The sequence below is a fragment of the Oreochromis niloticus genome, linkage group LG4, assembly GCF_001858045.2.
Source record: "Oreochromis niloticus isolate F11D_XX linkage group LG4, O_niloticus_UMD_NMBU, whole genome shotgun sequence".
In the NCBI taxonomy this organism is placed as follows: Eukaryota; Metazoa; Chordata; class Actinopteri; order Cichliformes; family Cichlidae; genus Oreochromis; species Oreochromis niloticus.
This window is the reverse complement of record NC_031969.2, coordinates 25,277,230-25,286,389: the sequence shown is the minus strand read 5'-3', so window position 1 is coordinate 25,286,389 and position 9,160 is coordinate 25,277,230. Positions and strand designations below refer to the sequence as shown.

At 40.9% G+C, this 9,160-nt stretch overlaps 1 protein-coding gene across 1 annotated transcript; it reads right to left on the bottom strand.

The window, feature by feature from the left end:
• Nucleotides 1-1,508: 1,508 nt before the first annotated feature.
• uncx (UNC homeobox) lies at nt 1,509-7,458 on the bottom strand. Its single transcript, XM_003442183.5, has 3 exons — nt 7,035-7,458; nt 6,350-6,525; nt 1,509-5,542 (listed from the first exon to the last, which is right to left on the bottom strand). The coding sequence occupies exons 1-3, from the start codon at nt 7,291-7,293 to the stop codon at nt 4,502-4,504; spliced, it is 1,476 nt and encodes a 491-aa protein (XP_003442231.1). The 5' UTR covers nt 7,294-7,458; the 3' UTR covers nt 1,509-4,501.
• Nucleotides 7,459-9,160: the final 1,702 nt, after the last annotated feature.

The window sequence follows — 9,160 nt, the reverse complement described above, 5'->3', positions numbered from 1 at the left end:
GCTCCTGTCACCTCTCACATACCAGGATTCAAGTGCTCTCATTGTGAAGAGGAGTCTAATATCTAATCCTTCCCTGCAGCCATTTCAAGACAATATACTCTCATAATGTAGAAATATGCAACATTTAATGAGAAAGACATAAAAAAAGAGAGAAGATGGAAATTTTGTGTTATTGGACTTAAGAAAACTGTCGCTCCCATCCCATTCTTCACTTTTGTCTAAAAAAAGATCAGTTTAACTGTTTCATTTGTCACAGCGAAGAGAGTCATTTGTGTTATTTTTGTGTGTTATCAGAACTTGTCAGTGATGTACATTAATGGTCGTGTTTCGTGTTTTGCAAATATTCACATACTCCCACGTTTGCATTGCAGGGGAAACAAAACTCTGTTAAAAAAGAAAAGTTGTGTAAATACAACTAATGATGAGTTTACTCATCAGGAGGAGGAGATGTGTTGAGGAAATGAAATGCTTGTTTGCAGAGTGATTTTCTTTTTTTTATATGTACCATGTTAGAGTTTTTGAAGAAGATCATATGGATAATACACTTAATCAGAAACCTTTATAGATTAATTAGCTCCTCGTTAGTCTTTTGCAAACAATTAAAAAAAATCCATCTATACCCGCTCATAGATCAACACAGACATTTCTATATATATGTATGTATATATGATTCACTTGGGGTTTTTTTTATCTGGCTATTAAGATCAACTATTCAGAGTGCGTAATAACTGTGGCATAGTGAAATATATCTTCTAATACTTTATCACTTTATTGTGTGAAAATCATCAAGCCCAACAAAAATACTTGAATGTGTGCAAAAACAATAAATAAATAAAATAATTTTTTTTAAAAAACCTGAGTGCACATGGTTAAATGGGCAAAGTGAGCAGATGATCTTAGCAAAACCGTGAAGCTCTTTAAAAAAAAAAAAAAAATCTCCTAAAATTGAGTTTTCACCTGAACACCGCACCGAAATCTGAGAGTCGAAGCGTTATTAACTAAATTTTGATTAGAGGGATTTTTCGCGCAATACTCAGCCATAATTAAAATTATTTTAAGGGTTGTCCAGAAATCAATGCAGATGGTAATTTCAGGCTTATCCCAGGTATGCACAGGAAAGATAAGAATGATTAAATCCGCCGGCGCATTAATGAGTATGAGATGTAAAATAATCCTTAAAGGCATGGCAGAGTTGCTGCAGGAGAAGCCAAATGTCAAGTGCCATTTTATTTTATGGAGGATCCTTTTTAAAGGGACACGGTTTTTTCTTATCCAAACTGAGCCTTCAGAGCCTCTAAGATCTCATGCAGGAACACAAAGCGCACAAGAGTAGCCTGTACTGACAGATGGATTTGTGGGGAGAACACCATTGTCCATTTGAGTTGATTTGAGCATGAAAATTGTAAATCCTTCCCCGTCACTCTCATTGGAAAATATATTTGAGTAATATTGGCAAATCATATATATATATATATATATATATATATATATATATATATATATATATATATATATATATATGTAGTGAGAAAGTGTCTTGTTGCAATGTGAAAAATATAAAATCAAATTCAGTGCGCAAAATAATACAATTTCTACGAGACAAAACCCCACAAATCTATATTTAATTCTGTGCACTAAGAGATCATCACTTATGTAAATTTGTCTCCAATCTGACTTAGTTTGCTTGTATATATTACAGAAAATAAACCGATAAACCGTGTGTGATGGAAGCTCGTATAAAAACATTTGGATAGTCATTTGGCTTGGAAATGAGAGGCTTATTTCTGAAGACGCTGATTTAGTCTGCAGCTCGAATGCTGCAAATGAGACTCTTAATATCTCGGCCATAATTAATTGCGCAAATTTGTTTCTATTAAATAAAACTAACACATACTGAGAAAACTCTATTAGCCTTAATTAAGCTTGATATCCTAATTTAGGGAATGTGTGGCTGAAAACAAGCCGTTTTGGTAGATTTTTTTTTTCTCTGTCTTTCTCCGATATGAAAAGCCTACCAGCTTTCTGCCTTTGGGCTGCTTTTCCTCCTTTGAGAGTTGGAAATGAGAAATGGAAATGGAAATACCAGGAGGTGCTAAATTAGCTGCCTGATCTGCACTTATTGCCGCATACAGGCCCCTATTACTTTGCCAATCTGTGCCTCTCTTTTAGCATTCCGGGCATGGAGAAGCTTCGAGATAGCAGATTTATCAAATGGGAAAATGAATGCATGATGATCAGTTAAATTGAAAATCAGCGTCTGCATGACAGCCCGACCTGACACCTCCGTAATTAGAAAGAAAAATGATGGCGTCCGATGCATAATAGAGCAAAAACAATTTACACTCTCCCATAATGATCCGGCGTTCAAATTGAAAATTTCTCCGGGTATAAATTGAATTCATAAAGTATGATTCATGGACGACACATCTCCTGGAGGCTGCCTGGGCATATCGATTGATAGTTTGTCTTGAATCATGCAGCGTGCAGCTCTCAGGCAAGAAAAGCTTAACTACTTAAGCAAATCGCTAATTTCACCTTAAGGCCACCAATGTGCAGCCAGCGATACTCCTATTCAGTGCGCTAATGAATTATGGATGAACTGGGCATACGTCCCAAATAGCCTCAGAGTAGCATGGAAAAACACACACCGAAGAATCTTAGGGGTTATTTCAAATTGGCTTCGGTTATCCCACAATTTAGTAAATACACCTCACATTTTTTTAACCAAATCGCAGTGGTTGCAATTTGGTCTTTTCTGTCTGCATTTGTGTCAGAGTTTATAACGGAAACGCGCAAAATGTAATCCATTATGCATCATACAAAAACACTGCAAAACTCCCCCCAAAACTGGCATTAATAGCGGAGTGTAAGATAAATTAATAATAAAAGAAGAAGCACAAAATCGATGCGGAATCTATCATCTCAGCACTATAAAGACCATGCAGAGATACACCTCTAACCCAGAGCCGTGCAGGCCTAATCTTGTGCGTGTTCACTGCGTGTGCCATGTTGGCTGCGCCTGCCCCTGCCCCCCACCAACCTAATAAGACATTGCTTCCTAGAGCAAACAGCTGCATGGGTTGAAATTTATGTAAATATTTTGAAAGGGACACTGGCTCAGAAATTCATTTGCGCCGGCTCAGATGTAAAGCTCACCCCTCTTATTTTCAATTTATTTGCAAATCAAGACCCAAAGAGAACACTAAAGGGCTTGTGGCTCTTAATAGTGAACCAGCAACTCTACATATAGCTGGACGGGATTTATTTTGTTGTTGTTGTTCTTGTAGTTTTGTCTAAATATATATATATATTTTATACACAGTCGCCTCGACATTTCTTCCTTTGGTCGTCTTGATATTGTGGTCAACACTGCTAATATTGCAAAAGGGAGCAGATGTCCCAGATCCTGCACGGCATCCCTGGGGAACACCAACCCTATTAGAACAAATGTGTTCTGCTATTGTAAATAGGCACGTTTGCCTCAGCCCGTCCTATTACAGCCGACGCATGATCAATAGGCTGATAACACAGAAACATCAATGTAAAGCGACAGAACAATGAGGGATATCATCGAACATCTATCTTAATATAGCCCTGCTACAAGGGGCCCTGACAAAGTGGGGAGAGAGATAGAAGAAGAAGAAGGGGAGAGGAGGAAGAAAAAAAAGCTCATGAAAATGCCTCCCCACGAATCCCCATCTTCTATCCAATATGCACAAACACACACACTCCCAGCTGCCGGGGCTATTATTTTCCTATTTCAATTTGACACCCAGGCCTTTTCATGCTAATTCTATTATTCTTGGAAGTTTATGTGATTTCATATCACTAGAAATCGGTAATGTATTATAACCCCCTTTGAGCTAAAATAAACTGAATCCCCCTGCAGTAGCCACCGGGAAAATAATTACTTTCATATCAAAACTCTGCAGGAGTCGAGCGGGTCCTTTTCGCCTCAGGCTCGTAACCTCATTTCAGTGGGGGCTTATAGATGAATAAATTTGTTAAGGCAATATACAAAGTACAACATGAGATTTCTTAAGAAAGCCCTTCCTACTGTAGTCCTGCACTGGATGTGCTGCTATTTAAGGTCTCACACGGTTTGAGGTGCTTGTATACAATAGATTTATTTAAGAAAAACCTTACATATATAAATAGTATAATACCTTTCTTACAGCTCTTGAGGATTTTTGTTGGTATCGTGGTCTCGTGTTTTGTTTTTCTTGACAAGTTATCACACATTAAAGGATATCTAGAGACTCCCGACTCGCACACACATACACACTCGCAGAGATTGGGAGAGAGAGAAGGAGCGAGAAGGAGAAGAGAGAGAGAGAGAGAGCACATTGTCAAAATATCAGCTGGGGAGGGGGGGCTAGAAATTAGATGCAAAGATGTAGATTCTGGTTAACCTTTGGCCTAATGAAATGTGTAGTTTAGGGGCTATATCAGTATGGTTCTGCTTTTTTTCTTTCTTTTTTCTTTAACCCCCCCTGCTCATTTATTCCATGTCGACATCCTCTTTAGAGTCTGTCTTTGTATCTGCAGGACAGTCACTGAGGACAGACTCGGAGCTGTTGGGGTGATCCTTGTTTTCTAAATGCTCTTTTTTGCCTGCATCCACAGACTCAACGAGCTGTGAACCGTGTTCGTGAGCGAAAGTCGAATCGCTGCAAATAACCGAGGTCTGAGTACTTTTGCCAGTGGAAAAGGCGGCCCTGGGCGGGCTCGTGTGCGGTGAATTTGTCTTTGCCTCTGATCCCACCTGTGCCCTTTGCGTGGTTTCTGCAGAGTCCGGCGAGCTGCTCGTACATCCCGCAGAGCTCGCAGAGACGCTGCAGCGGACGTGAGGCTGGGTTCTTTCCGCCGGCGTGTCACACTCAGAGTTTACTGCTGTTGTCGTCTTCAGGGCAGTTTGAGGAACAATGAATCCAAGCGGCTGTGTGATGGGATAGAGCAGGAAGTGTCCCTTCCCTATCAAAGGCCGTGAGGAGGGTAAGGCCGCGGGGTTGCGTCTCGGTCTGTGGTCCGAAAGGAGGCTTTCGACGCTAAAAGGGTTGAGTTTCTGCATGCTGGAGGCTCTGCTGTTGTTGGAACACAGGCTTGGCCCGTGGCTGGGGTCGGGCGAGTCCAGCTCGGAGTCGCCAGGGTCCCTGTCCAAGTGTCTTTGGTTGTAGCTTTGGCTCTGGAGAGGGTGAGGTGTTTGGTCGCAGCTCGATTGCGTTTGATTTCCCCCCACAGAGTCAAAGGGTGGGCCTGTGTTGTGGTCACTGTCGGTCACATGCGACACCCCGCTGTCGCTGTCTGATCCCGGGGTGTGAAATAAATCCCCAGAAACAAGCTTGTTCTGGGACTTTAGCAGCCGGCGCTCCTGCTTTCGTTTCTTCTTCTCCAGCCTGCTCAGCTCTCTCCGGGCGATCTCCTCCGGGTCCATGGGTTCCCCGCTGCAGGTGGTGGGGTGGGCGTTGTGAGCAGGTCGACCTGGACCTTTCTTTGTGTTCTCCTTTTTCCTCCATTTGGCTCTGCGATTTTGAAACCATACCTGCGGAGAAAAGAAAGGTGAACATGTGTGTAATGAGCACGTCTGTCATTGCAAAGGGGAAGTTAATTAGGCCCAAAATCGCCGGTGTGTTAACAATATGGTAATTAAACAAATACTCAGGTTATGTCTCGCTCTTGCTGATTTCTGTGCAGCTCTTTAATTAGGCCTTTGATTACATCCAAAACCTTAAATAAAAAGCTCTGGTTTTACATGATAACTGAAGTGTGGGTCATTAGAAGACTTTCCAAATAATATTTTTCCAAGCTAAACTCTGAAATACGATCAAACTTTGCAAACTTCCACTTGGCTGTTTTCAAAAATGTAACCAATAAAATAAAAAATAAAGTAAAAACAAAACAAACAAAACAAAACAGGTATGTTAGGGACATATATCTTATGTCTTATTATATCTTATTATTTTTGGTTATATTTTAAGATATATGACGAATATAAGCCAACACTGGCCCCCAAATAATTACCTAAAACTTCATCACTTGTTTGTTATTTTAAACAAACCTGTTATTATTATATTTATGCACTAACATAATTTATGAAATGCCAGAAAAAACACAAGCATATTGTGAAATATTTTATTTATTACAAAAACATATCCTACATATAATATAGCTTATATTATCTCCCAAATTGCCCCATACTGCTGAAAGACTGAGTTACACTTTCTGTCTCTATAGCTTAAAATTGAAAACCTAATCTTTATCATGGATAAATAAAACGTAAACAAAGAGATAACAGAGAGGCAGAGCTCACAGTCACGACTCGGATTCATAAAAATAAATACGTATTTACCTGAACCCTTGATTCTATCAAGTCCAACCGGAGAGCCAGTGCCTCCCTCATGAACACGTCCGGATAGTGACTCTCATTAAAAGCCTTTTCTAATTCCTCCAGCTGCCAACCTGTGAAATTTGTGCGAGTTCTTCGCCTCTTGCAGCCAGGGCTATCTTTGTCTGGGTCTCCCGAGTCTGACAGCAGAATGAGAATAAATGTAAACAGAGCATAAGTATTTTTTTTTCTTTTAATTGTCACATTTTAGCATATTTTTAACAGCGTCGGTGTCATGCACGGGTAAAGGGTTTTGCAAAGTTTAGACCAGAAAAGGATGGTCTCATTTGAAAATTTGCAGCATTTCACACGTGTGTTGCAGCTTCCATGCAATTCTTTCTTTAAAAAAAATAAATAAAAAAGCAAAGCTTAAAACGCTAACACGGGCATTCCCCTGCTTCAGTGATTACTGACTGACAGAAACATTGTTTTCCTTGGATGCATCTTCAGCTTTCGATGAATGAAATGAAGTCGGGGGACGAAGAAGACAAATCTGTGCCTGTGTGCGAGGTTCTGCTCGCCTTTTAAACACGATGAAGAAGACAACTTGTATCGCAACATCCTGTCTTTGTTTCTTTCTGGTTTTTTGTCTCTGTGCAACAAGCCAGCATTGATGGGAGGTTATTGTGTGCTGTGTAATGTGGCTTACCTGTCAGTTTGTACTGCTGATTATCTCCATTCATCCCGCAGCCCGAAGACAAGAGGGGGTTGGAATTACCCACTGAAGCCGCGCACGAACCATTAAGTAATCCGTCTATTGAGAAAGGAACCGCGGACGCAGATTGAAGTTGATGCCCGGCTAATTCGTAAACGTGATGGTGGCTCAGATGGTACGGGAAGCCCACCATCCCGCCGAGAGAGCCTCCGAACTGGGCGTGAGGTGGATCCAGTATCCTGCTGTCCATCATCCCGCAGGCAAAAGGAAACGACGTCTGGAGGCCGGTGATGGGAATTTAAAAAGCATGCAGTGAGTGTGGCCAACGAGTAGGGGACATGATGTGAAGGGAGCGATGAGCTGTACTTTATCCACATGAACCTCCCAATAATTAGCCCAGGCTCTGGGAATATGAGACCCAATGAAAAGCTGTAATGGACTCTGACGTCAGAGACGCGCTCTGCAAACGCTCCCCGTATCGATTGCTAATTAAAGCTGACATCCACCTCAATAAACAATATCAGAGCTGTCACAACAAGACAGGAGGGCTTTGATAAGAACTACATCGCAACTACACGGGGGACCCACCGGGAGGAAGGGCTCACTGAATGCCGGGAAGAAAAGGCTACAGGCGGATAGATTAGGCCACAGGCTCGATCCCAGACTTTTTGTTCACTAGAGGACCTGCAGATAGATAAATATTAGACCCGATTAAATAATAATGACGATAATAATATATATGTTTTTTTTATCACGTAGACCCATTGGCTTAAAAATATGTTTGCTGATATTATTTTTTGACCCATTGTTTCTTTCTCTTTTTTGACTTGCATGTATAAAGTGCATAGGATGGGGATAAAGTAAAAGATATATATTAGTAAAATTAAAAAAGACCTCCGATCCTGGGGATGGCTGATCCTTTTTCTGCGGACAGTGGGGGTCAAGCATTGTCCCTAAACCCTACTTTGGGAACCACTGAGTTAAGAGGAACCCCCCACGTTAGGTATGGATCATCATTTAAATGTACTAAACCTTTTATACCCAGACAGGTCACCTGCAGGGCGTAAAACAAATAGGGTGATTGTCGGAAATATGGGTGTATTTAAAGGGTAGCTGAAGGCACAAAGTGAAAGTCAACAGATAATACTTTTACTGTTACAAGGCGAAAGCTTCGATTACGACCAGGGTTTTATGAACAAAATACATAACTATATAAATAAAAGCGTCAGCTGCTAGAGATTACTGCTAAACAACAAAGACAATACAAGCGAGCAGAATAAAAAAAAAAAAAAGCCAGTCCCATATGTGCACTATACAAACATACACAACATTTCATGTCAGGAAACAAAAGTGGAAAGCTCCCCTGCTTGTGCAACCTGGCACTCAATATGTGACTAGCCTAAATCCTATCTGCTCATTAGGTTTTCAAATAATTAATTCGACTTTATTTATCCCAAGTCTGGCGCTGTCATAATGTTAATCAGAGTTGAAATTTCGCACCCCACTCATTCCCTGACCCTTGGCACCCGGATTGGCATGTTGTAATAACCTGAATCTCTCAACAGAAGCTGCGATAATTGTTACCCTATTAGCATGCAAATTGTTTAATTAATATTATTATGAGGAAGTATATAATCCGCTCGTCACTTGACCCCCAAGCCCAAATAACAACCCTCTGTATTTCAGCGTGTAGCTCTACATTTTAATGAACTCCTCAGAAATGATCTCGCCCATTTATCCATCTTCCTTTTTAGCAGCGGTGGGCTTGTCTTTGAAGCGCTCTCTCTTTGTATTTTAACTTTAATTTTAACGCACATGGACAAGATCTTATGAATAATTCCTCCCCGCTCATTCCCCTTTTTTGAACATCTAAAATTCAATAATTGCTTTTAGTCAATCCCAAGCATATATATGGGCTGCCCCCCCCACTCCCCCCACTCGGGCGCACACGGGAGCTCAGTGAAAAGCAGCCCTTGACACAGTCTCCTGAGACATTGCATTCAAATCCGTTTTTCTACAACGGGTGACATTGTCAGATTCTAGCTTTAATTAACCCGATAATAAGGCGAACAAGGCCAGCATTCAGCCGCGACGCTGCCCTGCCTTGTTACCTTTTTTAC

Excerpts from the sequence above, each read along its gene's own strand:
- uncx (XM_003442183.5), bottom strand. The coding sequence starts at position 7,293 with ATGATGGACAGCAGGATACTGGATCCACCTCACGCCCAGTTCGGAGGC. Across the intron at positions 6,526-7,034 it reads TCAGCAGTACAAACTGACAG|ACTCGGGAGACCCAGACAAA; the intron begins GTAAGCCACATT and ends TTCTGCTGTCAG. Across the intron at positions 5,543-6,349 it reads TGATAGAATCAAGGGTTCAG|GTATGGTTTCAAAATCGCAG; the intron begins GTAAATACGTAT and ends TTTTCTCCGCAG.